The sequence below is a fragment of the Ipomoea triloba genome, chromosome 15, assembly GCF_003576645.1.
Source record: "Ipomoea triloba cultivar NCNSP0323 chromosome 15, ASM357664v1".
In the NCBI taxonomy this organism is placed as follows: domain Eukaryota; kingdom Viridiplantae; phylum Streptophyta; class Magnoliopsida; order Solanales; family Convolvulaceae; genus Ipomoea; species Ipomoea triloba.
In genome coordinates this window covers 2,945,772-2,963,398 of record NC_044930.1, presented here as the reverse complement: position 1 = coordinate 2,963,398, position 17,627 = coordinate 2,945,772, and the positions used below count along the sequence as shown (strand labels likewise).

At 33.8% G+C, this 17,627-nt stretch overlaps 3 protein-coding genes and 1 non-coding gene across 5 annotated transcripts in view; 2 read left to right on the top strand and 2 right to left on the bottom strand.

Annotated features, from left to right (window-relative positions):
• Nucleotides 1-533: 533 nt before the first annotated feature.
• On the bottom strand, nt 534-607 carry TRNAI-AAU. Its single transcript has one exon. It is a non-coding gene; the product is annotated as a tRNA-Ile (tRNA).
• Nucleotides 608-3,299: 2,692 nt separating this feature from the next.
• Nucleotides 3,300-5,201, bottom strand: LOC116007280 (transcription factor bHLH100-like). The gene is made up of 3 exons (XM_031247916.1): nt 4,607-5,201; nt 3,987-4,367; nt 3,300-3,503 (listed from the first exon to the last, which is right to left on the bottom strand). The coding sequence occupies exons 1-3, from the start codon at nt 4,982-4,984 to the stop codon at nt 3,417-3,419; spliced, it is 846 nt and encodes a 281-aa protein (XP_031103776.1). The 5' UTR covers nt 4,985-5,201; the 3' UTR covers nt 3,300-3,416.
• Nucleotides 5,202-7,591: 2,390 nt separating this feature from the next.
• Nucleotides 7,592-11,025, top strand: LOC116006201 (ribosomal RNA small subunit methyltransferase NEP1). Of its 2 annotated transcripts, none has more exons than XM_031246500.1 (8): nt 7,592-7,700; nt 7,985-8,277; nt 8,558-8,650; nt 9,396-9,540; nt 9,662-9,772; nt 9,884-9,966; nt 10,049-10,106; nt 10,647-11,025. In XM_031246500.1, exons 2-8 carry the CDS (start codon nt 8,005-8,007, stop codon nt 10,724-10,726), a joined length of 843 nt encoding a protein of 280 aa, XP_031102360.1. In that variant the 5' UTR covers nt 7,592-7,700; nt 7,985-8,004; the 3' UTR covers nt 10,727-11,025. The 2 variants fall into 2 exon arrangements, with proteins under 2 accessions (XP_031102360.1, XP_031102359.1); XM_031246499.1 differs by having other exon boundaries at nt 7,592-7,723.
• Nucleotides 11,026-14,292: 3,267 nt separating this feature from the next.
• Nucleotides 14,293-17,627, top strand: part of LOC116006914 (IAA-amino acid hydrolase ILR1-like 6) — a 5,235-nt gene continuing 1,900 nt past the window's right edge. The window contains exons 1-2 of the mRNA XM_031247430.1: nt 14,293-14,879; nt 15,729-15,854. Of these exons, the coding sequence (XP_031103290.1) occupies nt 14,379-14,879; nt 15,729-15,854 (627 nt within the window). The 5' untranslated portion in view covers nt 14,293-14,378. The remainder of the gene's footprint in view (nt 14,880-15,728; nt 15,855-17,627) is intronic.

The window sequence follows — 17,627 nt, the reverse complement described above, 5'->3', positions numbered from 1 at the left end:
TGTTGCCTTCTCCACTACCGGAGAAGGTGACTAACTTGTTGATGCACCTATTCTTTTTTTTTTTTTTATTACTTTTAATTTTATTCCATTCATCTTGTTGTAACTTGTAACTTTAGTTTTACTCCACAAGTAAAAAATCTTGTTAAAATAATCCGTATAAATACGGAGAACTTTTAAAGAAGAATTGTTTTTTTTTTTCAAACCGATTGCATTCATATATATTTGCATTAGATGACATATTGACATATTGTAATATATTTTACTATTTTTGAAAATTTTTATGATATGATATATATACTAAAACCTAAAATAATTAGGGTGTTCATTTTTCAGTTTTATTTTGGTTAACCATCCAAATAAAATAAAATAAAATAATTCAACAATTGATTGAATTAATGATTTGAGATGTTTAAAAGTTTCGTTTATTGATTAATTTAGTTTGATAATTCAGCTTTCATTGAATTAAGTTGTAAGGTTCACTACCTGGAGCTTACTGGGAGCGCCGTTGTAAAAAGAGGGAAGAAGTAAAATCTTGGCCCATGCAGGTCTCGAACCTGCGACCTTCGCGTTATTAGCACGACGCTCTAACCAACTGAGCTAATAGGCCATTTGTTTTTTTAGTTTCAAATACTCAAATAATAACTAGTAATCCTGTGACAGTGTATAAAGAATAAATTCGCATGTCCAACTAAAATTATCAAAAATTAGAGAGAAAAAAGTGGTAAGTTTATATAAATACAATGATATATTTGAAAACGTTTGATAGTGCATTTATAGAAAATTAATAATGCACACATGTGTGTATATTATTATAAACTTAAGTACACTATCAGTTATCTACGAATACATTGTCAAACATAACATTTTCAAATGCATCATCATAATTACATAAAGGTCATCTCATTTTTCTCTTAATTTTTTTTTTAACTCTTATCATCTTAATTAGATAGATGAAATTAATCAACATGCTCTCACAACACTAATAGTTCTCATATAGTCCTAGCCATATTTAATGGTTCTAGAGCAATGAAAGAACCCAAAAAAAGGATACACTGACATTTTTGTAACTTTTTCCAAGCTTAAAAGTGCACTTTTCAACACTATACCGTGCCTTTTGGCCAATTCAAAAATGCAATTAGAGTTCACCTTTTAGTTTGTTAGTTTGGTTCACATTTTAGTGCTTATAGTTTAGTATTTACAGGTTTGGTTTATGTATTTACTTTTTTATTGGTTTAGGTTTTAGTGTTTATCTAGAAATGCACTTTATAGTGTTAAAATTTGTACTCTATGCTGTTAAAAATAAATTACATTTTTGAAGTTAGAAAAAAAAAAATTTAACATAACACAACCACGTTTTTTTCTCAAATTACATCATATTCGTTAGATTTTTTAAATGAACGCCTAAGATTGGTTCCTAGTTTTCTACTGAAAACAAATGTGTTTGTACCTATATATCTATAAACTCAACTGGAAATATTCCAAATTATAAACAATTCAAACTAGTATAATCCACATGCATGTATTGAAAATTAAATTTTGTTTCTCTTATAAATTATAATGCATATGTGTCTGCTTTAAATTTGAAGCTCCCATGCACAAATATTCCCTCCACTTTCAAACCTCCAAAATAGATAAATTGGAAAGCTAAAATCTTACAAATTGCCTGAAGGTAATTAAAGGCAGTGTTGTCTTAAAACTATTCAAAAAAAGAAAATTGTAAAATAAGCCTATGGTGAAATATTTGTAATTGGCCCAATCCACTCAGACCAATTCAATCAATATTATAAGGCCTAACACCGCAGTCCAAACACAATAATCAAAGTCTGTTAGCAATGGTTTCGCTGCTACTATCACACTAGAGATAAGTTAACTTGGTTAGTAATTGCGAGTTTTTTGTTAACAAAAAATAAAGTTAACTTGGTCTCATTAATCTAATGATTATGCAAGATAACTATCTATTGAACTAATAATAATTCATCATATTGAACTATCTATTGAAATATCTATTTTCATTTGATCCGTGGTCTTTCTCTACACACACATACACACACAGACACATAACAAGAGATCATATGAGAAACTTCTCTAAGTGAAACGTGCGTATCAATTCTAGCCGTTGATCACTTGATTTCAGCCGTTGATTGTAATTTTTTATTCACGGTTGATTATGATTGAATTCACACATCGATAGGTATAAAAGTAAAAAACAAAACAGAACTCAAAAATAAGCTTAAGAGCTCAAGCATAAAGGAATCAACTATGTGTGTACTAATTTCAAAGATTTGTAAATTTATTGCACTACCTTAAGGAGCAAACTTATGCACCTGGAGTTTCGTATGTGCAGTTTCAAAGTTTTATAAATTTATGCACCTTACAGTGTAAAGGTGTGCTCAAAGCGCAAACTTATAATCATTAATTTTTAATTTTATGCATCCAAAGGTGCAAATTTATGCACTTTAAGTTATACAGTTTTGCACCTTACAATTAAAGATGTGCACCTTACAGTACAAAGTCATGTACCTCATGCTGCAAATTTGTGCACCTAAAATTTATATACAGAGAAAGAAGAAAAGAACTTTGATCCGATCTCATGCAAAGAGTAGGAGACAGTTAACAAAAACGTTTACAGATATTAAGAAAAAGATTGTTTAAAAAAAAAAAAAAAGCCCCTTATTAGAATATAAATAAATAAATAAATAACACACGTCTTTTTTGTCAATTTGATCAAGATTAATTTATGACTAAGATCTTACCACATATTTCAACATGGAGTTCTTTGCCTGGATGTCTTTTAAAAAAATGTTACAAGTATGTATATATATATATATATATATATATATATATATATATATATATAAATTTATTTATTTATTTATTTGTAGATAATCCAAATTTAGAATATTTATAATTTGGATTATATATACCACTATCTATATATGGACAGTGGTTGGGTATTAGTCTTAGGAGTTTGATTCATTTTTTATTCTCATGTCCCCAAAATATTTGGATTCTATATAAAGTAGATTAATTATTATCAATACGTGTAGGGCTGAGATGGCCGGTTTTGAAACTGTTACTTTTTCGCATATTTATCGTGAGCAAAATAAGCTTGCTGACGCCTTAACCAAGCAAGCTCTGTTGACTCCGATTGGCCTGGGCTCATTATGCTGAGTGAAGCACCGCATGGGTTGCGAGAATTGATTCAGGAGGATCATATTGGTGTTAGATTTCAGCGGAAAGTCCCTCTCGAGGGATTGTGTTGATGTTCTGTAGTTTTTCTTTGGGTTTCCCCCTCTTTCTTGATCAAAAACAAATTAGTTAGACTAAAAATAATTAAAGTTGATTACAGAACACAAGTTTGGATAAGACTATTGTTTAATTACACTATAACAACACTCAATTAACATTAATTTGTATCATGGTAGAAGTTGTTGCTCCTCATTGAAATATGACAGAAGCTTTTCCTTCAACTTATCAACCTCCATCACTTCAATTCCTTGCACCTGTAGACAACAACCATAAACAACAAAGAAATCAGATAAATATTGATGTAAATTAATAATAATGTTAAGAAATCTTGGTTACTGATGATCACATTTTTTTAATCGCCCGTCAAAGTTTGTAAGAAATATTGATCAATTTTAATAGGTGGGAGAGTTCCAACCAACTACCATCAACCGTGATTGAAAAAGTGAATGAGTCCAATGAATTTTTCTTTTCTTTTTGTTTTAGTGATGAGGAAGGTAAACCCGCAACCACTATTAAGGGTGTGTACATGATAAAAACCTCCGCCTTGTAACCCTAACTAATAAAGAATCAAAATAAGGTAAATCAGCCTAGGTTGCTTGTCTATAGCTGATTAACTCAAATTGAAAAGGCCAATAAATCGTTTTTCTGTCAAACTTATAACCTGTAATTACCAAGTTAACATTCTGACCAATTTAGGGTTGTCCCGAATCTAAATTTGAATAGTGAAGTATATATACCTGAAGATGCAGTGTGTAGAAATTAACTCTATCTTCAGAAGTTTGAAAAGTGGATGAGTCCAGAAGAACCAGGCCTTCTTGCTCTAAACATGAAAGGGCATCTGCAAATACATTCTTGGTTCCTTTCTTGCTGCAGATCTGAATCACTATATCTCTTTCACCTACTTGAGTTGCTGATAAATAGCTCTGACGATGATGAGGATGACCTCCCACCACTCTTCTTCTCTTGTTGAATTCAGGCGGCGATGCAGAAATTTTTTGCCATGAATTAACTCTTGATGTCAGTTCTTGCTTCTTCTTCTGCAACCTCTCCACCTCTTTCTGTAATTCCGGGATGTATTTTACAACTCGCGACACTGTAGTCGGTATGCTCATCCTCGCCTGCACAGTAATCAGTTTAAACTTTTAGTTAAAATCAAATACAATTATTAAAGTGGGTCTAATATGTGTCCATTTATATACTAAATGCAGTATGTAAACAATATTTGTTTATAATTACTTTCTCAATCTATTAAAATACAACTTCTATTAAAGTTGGAACTTATAATTTCTCATTTGAGAATGCAACTGGACGTCAGTATACCAGATTTTGACGTCCTATGTCTAGCTTAAATGCATACCTTTTGATCAGAAGGTGGGAGCAGAGAACGGAGAGAGGAGAACAATCCGTTCATTTTCTTTCTCCGGTCGCGTTCGCTGGCATTATGGCTGAGCTTCTTCACCATGCCGGCGGCGGCCTCGCCGCCACCTCCTCCACCGCTACCAATGTCCGTCGACCCGCCGTCGAATTTCAGGGAGTCGCAGCGCTCCATCGCCGGCGGCAGCGGAGAAGAGGGGAGAGAGACAGAGAGAAAATGCTGCTGCGGCGGCGGCGCGTGGGGTGAAGTGTCAGCGGCGGCGTTGCTGTACAGATCAGTGCCGAACTGTTCGTGGCTAATGTAATCGTCGATAGACCACCCCATGTTGGGAAACAACAGCGGAGAAAAAAGGGCAACCATTTTTCTTCTTCAATTCTTCTTCGTCTTCTTCAACTCGATCTTGATCTTTTCCTGATCTGAGAATAAACTCAGAGACGACTGCGGCATGTATTTATACCGGATTAAACGCTCTCATCACACCTGACCTCATCAACATCAGCAAAAACATTGTTTAGAGCATAGATGTTTGCTTGTTTCGTAGATTAATGGGTAGTGACGACTGCAATTACGTTAGGTGATGTTGGGATAAAATAATGTGTTTTATGGGATTAATTTTAACTACCCTGAATTAACAAATCGTTAGTGGTAAACCAGACTCCACCGAATACTATCCTAGCTTCTCATTATGTAATTAATATGGTCGGTAAAGATACTAAATAATTGAGTGCTGCTAGCATGAACCCCACATCAGACCGCAGTGTGCCGAGAGCAATTAATCTTCTTTATTACTCATCTTTTGAGTAAAATAATAAGTTTAATTTTCTTTTTTCTTAATTTAAACAAGTGTTTAAATGGAGACAATGATAAAATTAAACCTTTCTTTTTATTCTCTGTCTCTTTGAAAATTTTAAAGTGTATGTTAATTCGTCTTTAATTTTATTATATATAATACGAACACATAGCTATAACAAGTTGTACCGAATAACAATACTCAATACGTACGTACTCTTTGAAAACCTCTATACTTATATACATATTATAGTTTCTAAATCTTAACGGAAAAGAAATCTTACATTTCCAAAGTAGTTTAAGTATTATCATATACGGAGTATATGCCTGTGATGCACTTACAAAGTGATGGTTAGGCCACGGGTATAGCAGTGGTTGCCAAAGGAGAGCTTGTGCCCACTAAACTATTATTACTCCATACTTAAATCATAAAATGCCACGAACTACACGTACTACGTTGTACTATCCAGGAATATACTTCTGACCCCCTTGCCAAAAATCCAAAAATAAAAACAAAATTAAAAATAAAAAATATAAAAAGTGAGTCAATTGGACAAAGAAAAATAGACAACTAACAATCCTCCACCATTAATATTATATTAAGTAAAGATAAAAGAAACATTAAGCTACCAAACCCCACTGTAATGGGAACGGAATAATTAACTGATGAAGGAAATGCAATCCAACCTAAAATATAATAAATATTAATAATAATTTATTTTGATTATTATTAAAACCCCAAAATAGATAATGTAGAATATTGGGCATCCTATTAGATTCGCACACACTCAGGCTATGGGGGGCATGTCTGCTGCGTGTGGACTACACGGTTTTGCACGAGCCTTTATTATTTTATTATTTTTGGTCTTAGGTTCCAAGAAGATTTGCACAAGGCAACCACAATTAATGATTATGCTTTATGTGTGGTACAAATTAAATTAATTTTTTTAAGAATTTGAGGGACCATTATATGAACTATATATAAATGTATTTTTTTCTTAAAGTTCTATTACATGAACTTCTACTCCATGATATGATAATAAATGATAAGTTATCATTATCTTGTGAATTATCAGAAAAATATCAAAATCGAAATTTTGAGAATAAGAGCAAAAATTCATAGTAGAATTTGAGAGTAGGAAAACATATTTTCTTTTATCTTGGTATATAAAATTTAAAAAGGGAATATTATTCTTGTACCGGAATATCATGAGTTCAATTATTGTTAACACCTTATCATCAGTCGAACCAATTATATAACGTCTTGCTAGTGTGGTTCACATTTCCTCTGTAGTTTGCAAAGTTATTACACAAGGACAAGTTTAATTACACAATCTACACCATTAGGTACTTGCTTTGGATTTCCATTGTGAGCCCAAATAATAATAATAATAATAATAATCCGTAATATTTAGCCCAACAAAACTCAATATACAATAGCCCTACGGCCCTACCCTTCTCCGTTTCGCAGTTTCTCCGTCTCCGACTTTTGGCCTTCTCCACTCTCCGTCTCTCACTCCATCTGCGACTCAGCGGCGACCGTAAATTTTTACATATTTGGTTAGTTTAATTATTTGTCTTGAACAATGAAGTCTCTGCCTCTCTACATTAATTAGTTTATTTATTTGTCTTTCGTTTTGTTTTTTCGGTTACTTTACTACTATTTCTGTTTCTGTTAGACTGCTGCTACTATTTTTGCTCCATGTTCTTTATCTTTAACATTGTTAAAACATAATTGATCTTAAAACTATCATCATTGTAAGTTTTAAATTTTCAACAGCTCTACATTGTTTCTAATTCTGGGTAGTGGGTACTGGAATACGTTGCAATCATCATTGTAAGTTTCAATTCAAAAGATTTTTGTCAAATTATTTGTTATTCTTTCGGATTTTTGGTAACTGACATAACCGACTCAAGAATCAATTTTTTGATTAGTTGTAGCATTTACTACGATCGACTGTTATGATGGTTAAAAATGACCCTAATTTTCAAACCCAAAATTCAAGAAAATGTTCTCAGCCCAATTATAGTCCAATTGCAGACCATTAATGGGCCCAACCAACTTTGGATCTTCGAAACCTTTTGCCACAATACAGAAAAGTGGGCCTATGGCCCATTTTATGAGCCCACAAAACCCCTTTCCCTCTCGGAAAGAAGACAATCACAGCGCCGCACGTAGTTCTGTACTTCTGTAGAGTGAAATACCGTTTTTTGGTTTGCATAATTCGCTATTTCCAGCCGAGCCGCGCCCTGTTTTTTTCATCGTTCAGCTTCTCTCTTTGCTAGGGTTTGTTTCTCTGTCCTAACTTGGTACCTCTCTTTCCCAAGAAATTATGTTTTTTTTTTTTTTTTTGGGTGCATACCGGAATTTGTATTTGGTTGTTTTGTAACTGAAATTTGAATGAAATCGGTTCAAGTTATGAACTTTTTCTGTCAAACAATAAGGGATGAAGTTAAACCCTCTCTTTTTAAAAAAATCCTGGCCTCCTGGGCTGTTAAGGTTTGTGATGAACTATGAATTGTATTGATGGTTTCATCTTTTGCTCTGTATGGAACCTATGGTGTCTTCAGGTCACGCTTAGCAGCTGAAAATGGTCCGGGCTTACAAGTTGAAAGGGCAGAAGAGGAAAAAGAAGGCGGAGAAGTATGATAGGGAAGAAGAAATAGAACAATCTTCAGAAGAGGAAACAGCCGAGACCAGTAAAAAGGCCAAGACTGAAGATACTGTAGCAGACGAAGAGGAAGCTGAGAAGGTGGTGGATTTACTAGCCGGTATTCCAGTTGTTTCAGCTGAACAGAGCAAAAAGCCTGGGATCATTTTTATTCTAGAGAGGGCATCACTGGAGATTGCCAAAATTGGAAAGGTTTGTCTGAGGTTTGAAACTTTAGTGCTATTTTTGAGTTGTTCATCTTTGTGGGCACAACTTAATTATGATTTGATAATTGTCTCTTGAACTGATTGGGACCTGAAATTTTTTTTCTTGGAAGTACTAACTGTGAAAATATGTTACTAATCAAGGTCAATACTCCCCATCTTGTTCATGCCCCTTTCTTTTCCTTCCCCGTGGAGCAAAGGATGAACTATACTCCTTTGGATTATATCTTTATGTGTTTCACTTGGCATTTCTTTTCTCATTGATGCAGACTTACCAACTTCTCAACTCGGATGAGCATGCCAACTTTCTGAAGCGAAATAACCGAAACCCTGCTGAGTATCGACCTGATATTGCTCATCAGGTTAGTGAATTTTGGTATTGCTTGCCCTAGATTAGTGAATTTAGTATTGTAGGCCATACGTTGCCTGCTAAATCACTGCACTAGGAACTTTTGCAGGGTCGTTACTAAATGAAATTTAGTGGCACCATGAGTGTTTTATCTATATTTTATGTGAACTTGGCTTTGGCTTCTAGAAAGAGGAACTGCAAGGGGAAATTTTTGTGGTGTCTGAAAGAAGAATTTTAATGAATTGGTTTTTTTAACCCCTGTGAGGATTGTATTACAGTTAAGCCCTGTTGCTTAAATGAATAAATGTTTTATGTGTGGATTTTCGACATGCTTGCTCAATGCAATAGAAATCAGAATGGATAGAGTAATTGCTTTGCTGTAGTCGTTGCTTGGTTGGGAGGATTGGGGGATGCAAGCCTTTTTCCTTGTGTGTTTTTGTTACAACTCTTGCTATGGAAACCCCTTTCATTTTAATGAAATGTGACGGATGTAGGTGCTCTATCACCTCCATTTTAGATTATTGAATAATGGAAACCAGGTTGCTTACATGATTTTTTTACGACATCAAATAGATGAACCATTGCCAGCAAGTTGATTAATGCTTGCCATACTGACACACTGTGGATTATGGAGTTAAAATCATTTATTGTTTATAACATATGGGATCAGCAAAAATGTGTCCATGTTTGCTACTGGAAAGTATGCTTCTAACTTGAATTTTATTGACACTATTAATTTTCTGTTTTAATGTTATTAGGCAATGCTTATGATTTTAGATAGCCGCTTAAATAAGGCTGGGAGATTGAAAGCTTTGTATGTGAGGACAGAAAAAGGTGTTCTTTTTGAAGTTAAACCTCATGTTCGTATCCCTAGGACATTTAAGCGATTTTCTGGTATCATGTGTAAGTTCTTATTACTCTTTGTTTCTATCATTTTTCCCCCTTAATTTCATATGCTTTCCACTTCCTTTCAGATAGCTTATTCCATTTGCTCCATTCTCTAATGTTATTCGAATGATTGCAGTGCAATTGCTACAGAAGCTGAATATTACTGCTGTTGGTAAGAGAGAGAAGTTATTACGTGTCATAAAGAATCCTGTTACACAGTATCTTCCTATAGATTGTCGAAAAATTGGTAATCACTGACTTCCTCCTTCAGTTGCTTTCTTATCCAATTGAAAGCCTGGCGAATAATTAATTTGTTCCCTTCCCTCTTTGTGTCCTTTTCTCTCTTTACATTGGACAGGCTTTTCTCACAGTTCTGAGAAGTTGGTTGACATTCATGACTATGTTGCTAATGTTGATAGCGATACGAACCTTGTTTTCGTGGTATGGAAAAATCTAATTCTTTGTACATAAAAATTTGATTTGTTGTTTAGAACTCTAGTTTACTATCCTGGTGATTGTCCAGGTTGGCGCAATGGCCCATGGGAAAATTGATAAAGATTACGTTGAAGATTATATATCAAGTAAGTTGCTTCCTCCCATCTCTATCTTTTCCTTAAAAAAAATTGATACTTTATATATGTTTGTTCTTATCCTTGGTTTTTTCCTAAAACTAGGATTCCCAATTTCCCAGTCATCTTTGTAGTGTGATTTAAAAATCGAAATATATAACCTAAATAGTTGCATTAGTTTTATATCGTTCTAGAATGTCGGGAAATCAAATCAATAATAAAGAAATACTCCGTAGTTCAATAGTCAGTCTCTTTCTTCTCCTAATTTGGGTTCAAGTTTATGCGTAGAAATTTCACCTTATTCAACCTAACCTAGTAGATGCCAACAAAATGAAGTTGGACGTTGAATGTTGTGATCTTAATGCATCACTCGACTACTCGAGGTTGAGGCGGCCATCCATGTAGCAAAAGCTACCGGGAAATAACAATAATTCACCAAGAACATAGTGTTTGTGCTAGGGGGTTTGAGTGGTGTTTAGAAATGTAGCTCCAAACCCGAACATCTTTTCTCGAACCATCTAACTGATTGTCTAACGATATCTCTGCCTGCAGTTTCTGATTATCCACTGAGCGCCGCGTACTGTATATCAATGATAACTAATGCTCTCGAGCGCAAGTGGAAGATGCTATAGATGACGCAACTCGCTTCCATCTCTCTCTGTAATTCATGACAGAAGCATCAATTCCATTCATGTTGTTGTCTACTTTGAGCCATAGTAGCTGGCAATTTTGATGTTTAACTTTGTAGCAAGAGCTAGCTAACATTATATTTTTATGTCTTTTTTTCTTCTTCAATTATATACTGAGTGAGTACACGAGTTCTATTTATCGACTTGTAATTTGAATAGCTTAAATTTAGAGTTGTTTGATAGTAAATTGACTTTAGATTACTCGGATCGAAACTCAAAATGAATGATTATGTTTACACCTGTGTGAGACTGTTTTATTGATTTTTTTTATTCAAAATTTGACCTATTTTATAGATTGAGATTCGTGAGACGGTTTTATACAAGTTTTTGCCTATACTAATAATAATAATAATAATTCTGAATCAACATAGAAATGAAATGAAATGATAAGCCCTCACCTGTACTGAAGAGTCGGCTAATATTTGGAAGTAACGCACGTGGGAGACCTCAACTCAAGTTCGAATTCTGAATATTTGTGGACCCCACATTTTTATGTTGGTGGGCCCCGCTAAACACTGTCCAAATTTGACCACGTGACCTATAATATCTCTCGTCCTCACACTACTCTAAGCCCACCACCACCGAGCATCAGCCCCTGCCACTTTCAGGTAACAGTATCCTCACGTGTTGAATTGAATATCTTCCTCAATTTTAAATTTCCATATCTGTCCCTACTAATTTCATCATCTTTTTTTTTTTCTTTTTTTTTGAAAATTCATCTTGTTTTTTTTTTTTTTCAAACCCGAATTTCATCCTAATCTATCCCAAGTTCCCAACCGCTACACAATGAACGGTTAACTCTTCTGTTCTTTTTTTCTTTTTCTATTTTCTCTCTCTCTCTCTCTGCAGACGAAATCTCTCAATTTTTTTTCAAAACAAAATAACAATAATGATTTTGGGTCGCTTTCATGCCAATAGCAAGAATACCAGTTACTACAAAAGTACAAATACAGAAAGAATCAGGTATGTAATGTAATTTGTTTAAAAAAATGATACGGAATATTTTTTCTTACAAACTTTATCACATAATGTTACCCATGATGTGATAATTAGAGCTTCCGAAACAGTAGGCGGTACGGACTAAAAACCCACTCAATAAAGTTGTCGTGTTCTGTGCAACATAAGATGTGCAAACAACATATGCGGGAGCATGTGTTTTTTTTTTTTTTTTTTTAGAAATACGGGAGCATGTGTTTTGTGCAGCATTTTTAATTCCTCTGATTTTTTTAATGCATGTGGTTTGTGCTGCGTTTTTAATTCCTCTGATTTTTTTAATGTATTAGATCCAGAGCCATAGAAGTGTCATTGTGCTACAAACTACTTGACATCTTATTAATTCATAATAAATTTTTATTATTATTTTTTATTAACATTCTAATTTATTAAAGTTTGTTATTGTGTTTGAACTTAATTAACTAAACTCCGTATATAAATTTTTCACTATATACTTCTTTCATATTTAAAGACAAAAATCTCCACTTTATTATCAACACAATGGCCAATTAAAAGATCGAAATTACTCTTAACTCTGTCTAAAAGGTATCATCAATTTTACTATGCAATATAAAACACTATAATTTTCATTTCTCAGAATTTTTCAAGAATTCACATTTAGTATTAAAAATTACACTTGCAAAAATGCGAAAGTGTATTGCACTTAGTGTTTGAATTTTATAATTTATGACTGAGTTTTTAGTTTTATTTGGTTTAGGGATTCACCTTTTACTGCTTAGAATTTAACATTTACGCAATTTAGATTTAAAATTTAGTTCTTTCATTGATTTTTTAAAAGTTATCCATGAATGCATATTTAGTAGTCACAATGTGCAGCTAAGCACCTTGTGCTCAGATGACATATAGTGACTCTCACATATGGAAAGTCATGAGAGATCGAGCCTCAGTGGAGGCTAATTGACTCTCTTTGTGCTTCAATAGGTTGAGAAAGTATGTACAACAAAAGTAGTCACAATGTGCATTGTATAGTGTTCTAAGTTGAGGCTAATTGACTCTCTTTGTGCTTCAATAGGTTGAGAAAGTATGTACAAAAAAAGTAGTGACAATGTGCATTGTATAATGTTCTAAGTTGAACCCAATGGGATAGCTCAAGTGGCAAGTGAGCTCTCTTTGTGGGAAGGAATTTTGGGAGAACCCGAGTTCAATTCTCACAAGTGACGATTCTCCCGGTAAATTTACTAAAAACAAATAATGTTCTAAGTTGAAAATAATTAATTCTTAATTTTCTTTTTGGAGTGTGTTCTCATGGTATCCCAAGTCTATACACACACACTCACACAACTATACTACGACAAGTGTAGTTCAAATCTAAAATTATAATTCAATTTTAATTTTTAATTTTTGTACATTTAGCATAGGACTTTAGGTCCCTATTCTCAATTATTGGTTTTGACTTTCCGCCTTCTCCATTCTTCAAGTCTGATTTATTCTTATTCACGGCACAATAATCACAAGTTCAATATTGTGTTGAAGATGAATGAAGAATTGAAAATGAATGAAGAACTAAGCAAAACAACCTAGTTGTGGTTAACAAGAACTCTCCTTTTCAACAAGCTCCAAACCTATTGTCCTCAGCTCAAGAGCCAATTAACCTATTCATTTTATTTTTAAACTTAACTTAGCTCCCTATTCATTTTATTTTTAAACTTAAAATCTGTCATACCATCTGCATCCAATCCGCCATTAGTGGATCGGATTGAATTGAATCTACACCACTAGCGGATGTGGATGCGGATAGTATTTTTCAAATCCACCTTTAGCAAATTGTTGGATTCAAATTCACCCCAAATATGCTCCGCACTCACCCTTAGTAGATGCTATGGCAATGTTGAATATTTAATATATAAATTACATTTGATCCTTGACTATTAAAATTTTCTAATAAGGTGCATGATTATGTAATTTTTATCACATTTAATCTTGCCGTACAATTTTTCAGCCAACTATTACCTGATTCTGGAAGGAGCACTGCATTCACTTCTTCCGAAATGAGCAATAGTTGGGAGAGAAATTAGACGATAAGACCAAATGTACCACAAATTACATAGTCATGCACCTAATTAAAACAAAAAAATTAATAGTTAAGAACTAAATGCGATTCATGTATATATATATAGTAGTCAGAAGACCAAAAATAAATTTTATTCTTTTTAAAATCAACTATAATATGTTTAATGCAAAATCTATAGAAATTAAAAAGTTTAAGCTATGGGAAATTTTATAGTACACAAGTTTTAGTCCTTTCATATTATGACATAGTCATATTTAGTTCTATTACTTAATTTTGTCACATTATATATTTAAGACGCAATTTGTAAATTTTTGAAAGAAAAATTAATAATAGTAAAGTCGCTCTCATGCAACAGTATTCTACTTTATCTGTTTAAAGAAAAAATTAAAAATTTAAGCAAATATATACTACGTATATACCAAAATAGAAAGATGTGCTTTTTAAAGACTAAAAATTAAAAAATAGAAGATAAGCAACTAGCAAAGCTATACTATACTATACCCTCTTTCATTTTTCTTCATTCCTCTCTCTCTCCATACTCCACTGTCTTCAATTCCTCAACCGATAAGGATGAAGTTATTAGAGTTTTTTTTATTAATATTTTCCATCTTTCTTGATTTTCCGATCGTCACATCAAACGCCGGCGCCGGCGCCGATGACCACCGTGATTTCACGTATTTTAAATCGACCCCCGCCGGCTTCACCAAGCCGCAAGCCGCCGCCGCCGCCGAGAACATAAAAAATCAGTCTTTATCACTGAAGTTGAGCGGGTCATTGCCGGCCGGGTCGAGCTGTGGGGTTTGGACCCGGAAATGCTCCGACGAGCTCCTGAGGGTCGCCGGAGAAAGGGAGAACGTGGAGTGGATAACGGCGGTGAGGAGGAAGATCCACCGGAACCCTGAGCTGGCTTTCGAGGAGTTCGAGACTAGCCGGCTTATCCGGGATGAGCTGGACAAGATGGGGGTCCCATACGAGTTCCCTTTAGCCGTCACCGGAATCCGAGCCACCGTCGGCACCGGCGGCCCACCTTTCGTCGCTCTCCGGGCAGACATGGATGCTCTTCCCATCCAGGTTCTATAGTTGCTTCAAATCTATAAAATATTAGGTTTAAATTTGTCTGCATGGTTTTAGGTTAAGTAAGTATTCCGCGCATGGACAGAATATACATGCAACACGATCTCGTCACTATATACACATGTTGTGTCTGAAGTAAACATTACCTACCACTCAAACTTATGTAATATGTAAGATAAGAGTGAATGATAGTCTAATATTAAGTATTTCCTTTACATTAAAACTTCTTCACCTATACACCTACCACAAATCTCAACAATATATAATCTAACCCTTTAGCTTTTACATAACTTTGATCTATATATAAGTTTTCGTATAGGAACATAGTTTAGGGTTTAATTCATTTGATTTTGTAGTAACTCCCATACTGTGGGTGGACTGTGTACGATCCAGATCAGCCATGCACATTTAGAAACCCTTTTTTTTTAATGAGGTTTTGATTTTTAGAAAAATATGCATATAGTCTAAGGAATGAAATGTTTTTACTCAAACAAGTTAGGTTAACAAATACAATAGATTCTTCACGAGCTAGTTAACTCCTAATTAACTAGAAAATGTTAGTTAAAAGTGACAAATTAGGATAAACTATTTTATTAAAAACAAAACTACATATATAACTTAATGAATTAAAATCATGGGACCCACAAGATAGTGATGTGTGGGCCCGGGTGTCATGTGGCACATGGAAAGAGAAAAGACTTGAGAAGGGAACAAGGTGTGTATGCATGCACTAGCAAGTAGCAATAATACTTGAATTGAAATTTCTTAAACCTTAAACTTAATAGAGATTGAAATTGTAGCCATTTCTGGACACTCAGCTCATGCACTGTTAGTGTTCCATATTAGGAAGCTGTAGAGTGGGAGCACAAGAGTAGGGTTGCAGGGAAGATGCACGCTTGCGGTCACGACGCTCATGTCGCCATGCTCCTCGGGGCCGCTAAGATCCTTAAAATCCGAGAAAACTATCTCAAGGTTCGTCTGTTACGTTAATTTTTTTTTTCTTTTTTTTTTTTTTTCTAAACGTGCTTGTAATGTATCAATACGAAAAGAATATAGGCTATTAGAATAAGGGATAAGAAAAAAGTCCATATTCTGTTGATTTTATGCATCCATTATTATTATTATTATTGGGTATTTTGTGAGAATCTTTTGGCAAAGGGATTTAAGAATATGACCTAAGCTTAGGTTTTAGGTTGAAAGGTTTGTGAATAATAAACATGCGGCGCGTCCCTTTACATCTAGTTGCGAGAATTATGTCCCTACAAGGATGTCTATGTAGGAGCCATCCTATCCGTTCTTGTCTATGAAGTTGCAGTTAACAGAGACAGAATCTAGATAAGGGTAAATTTTCCACCTCTAGTGCTACTGTGTGTGTGTGTCTCTCTCTCTCTATATATATATATATATTCTACACGCATACACACACAAAAATATTAAAAAAAAAAAAAAAAGAAATTTGAGCGTAATTTAGTGATAAATTATAAATTACATATCTTTTTTAAGAGTAGGATTTACTCTGTGTAAAGAAATTCTGAAAGAAATGATTAAGTAAGTGTAATACGGAGTATAATTTTTGTACCTAAAGATTTACTTGGTCAAGTTCATTGATTAATGTGCAGCTAAGATATTATATTGTTTTAATATTAATTCATGCCCAAGAGGTAAGAGATACCATTGAAATTCGCAATCTCCCACCAATCATAATCTACTTACATGCACCTAACAGCAATAGAGGATACAATAATGGACAGTTTTCCACTCCTATTGCCTACCATTTATCAAATAAAAAATTGTTTTTTAATTACTTTTACCATATACCATACATTTTAATATCTTATTATCGACCATTTGATATTAAGCTGCGTTTGCTTTATTTTTTAATTTTTTTTCTTCCAATTTTTCATCATACCCTCTCTTTGTATTGTTTTACAAATATATAAATAACTCAACATATTTTTTTATTTTTCTCTTAATATATAAAATTTCTAAGTAAACACATTGGGGTGTTTGGTAAATAGTTGTTTATATATTAGGTCAATGAGTTTGACTAGTTGATAGCATTAGCTGATTATAGAGAAATGTTTGGTAAATTAGTTGTTAGTTGATAGCTGATTACATGCAAAATGACTTTTTCAAAATGTTGATCGAAAAAAAGTTATTTCGAAAAACTTTTTGAATTTTAGCTTTTTGGAGCAATAAGATGTTACAAAAAGTTAATTACTCAAACACTCATATTATTGTTTAATCAAGTCAAACAACTAATAGTGGTTAAACAAGTTAAAATTAACTGATAAACTAATTATGTTATTGAAGATTACCAATTAACTATTTCATTATGAATCGTGTCACATTTTTAAACTTATTGCACGGAAGTCGAAATCTTATCACTAAGAATCAATCTAGCGTTGATTGACCGGCTTAATCAGTGAATATATAAATTGTGGTGGATTACAAGTGTTGATGGTGATTGGAGGCACCATCAATTCTCTGCAAATCCTCCCTCCCATTAAGGGATTATTATATAGTTAATTGTATGGGCAACGTTGATCCCAGAAAAAGTACCAGACATTTCTGTTTGGGTGGGATGGCGACATTTGAAGACCTGCCCACTGTGCTTCTCTTGCATTCTCATTTTCATATTATGAAAACCACGTTTCTTTGTCATTTTTTTTTAATTTTTTTGTTGGATCCCAAATGTCACATGACATTGTTTTGCCCCCCCCCCCCCCCCCCCCCCCCCCCCCC

Excerpts from the sequence above, each read along its gene's own strand:
- LOC116007280 (XM_031247916.1), bottom strand. The coding sequence starts at position 4,984 with ATGGTTGCCCTTTTTTCTCCGCTGTTGTTTCCCAACATGGGGTGGTCT. Across the intron at positions 4,368-4,606 it reads TCCCACCTTCTGATCAAAAG|GCGAGGATGAGCATACCGAC; the intron begins GTATGCATTTAA and ends ATTACTGTGCAG. Across the intron at positions 3,504-3,986 it reads TCTACACACTGCATCTTCAG|GTGCAAGGAATTGAAGTGAT; the intron begins GTATATATACTT and ends TGTTGTCTACAG.
- LOC116006201 (XM_031246500.1), top strand. The coding sequence starts at position 8,005 with ATGGTCCGGGCTTACAAGTTGAAAGGGCAGAAGAGGAAAAAGAAGGCG. Across the intron at positions 9,541-9,661 it reads GCGATTTTCTGGTATCATGT|TGCAATTGCTACAGAAGCTG; the intron begins GTAAGTTCTTAT and ends GAATGATTGCAG. Across the intron at positions 9,967-10,048 it reads ATACGAACCTTGTTTTCGTG|GTTGGCGCAATGGCCCATGG; the intron begins GTATGGAAAAAT and ends GTGATTGTCCAG.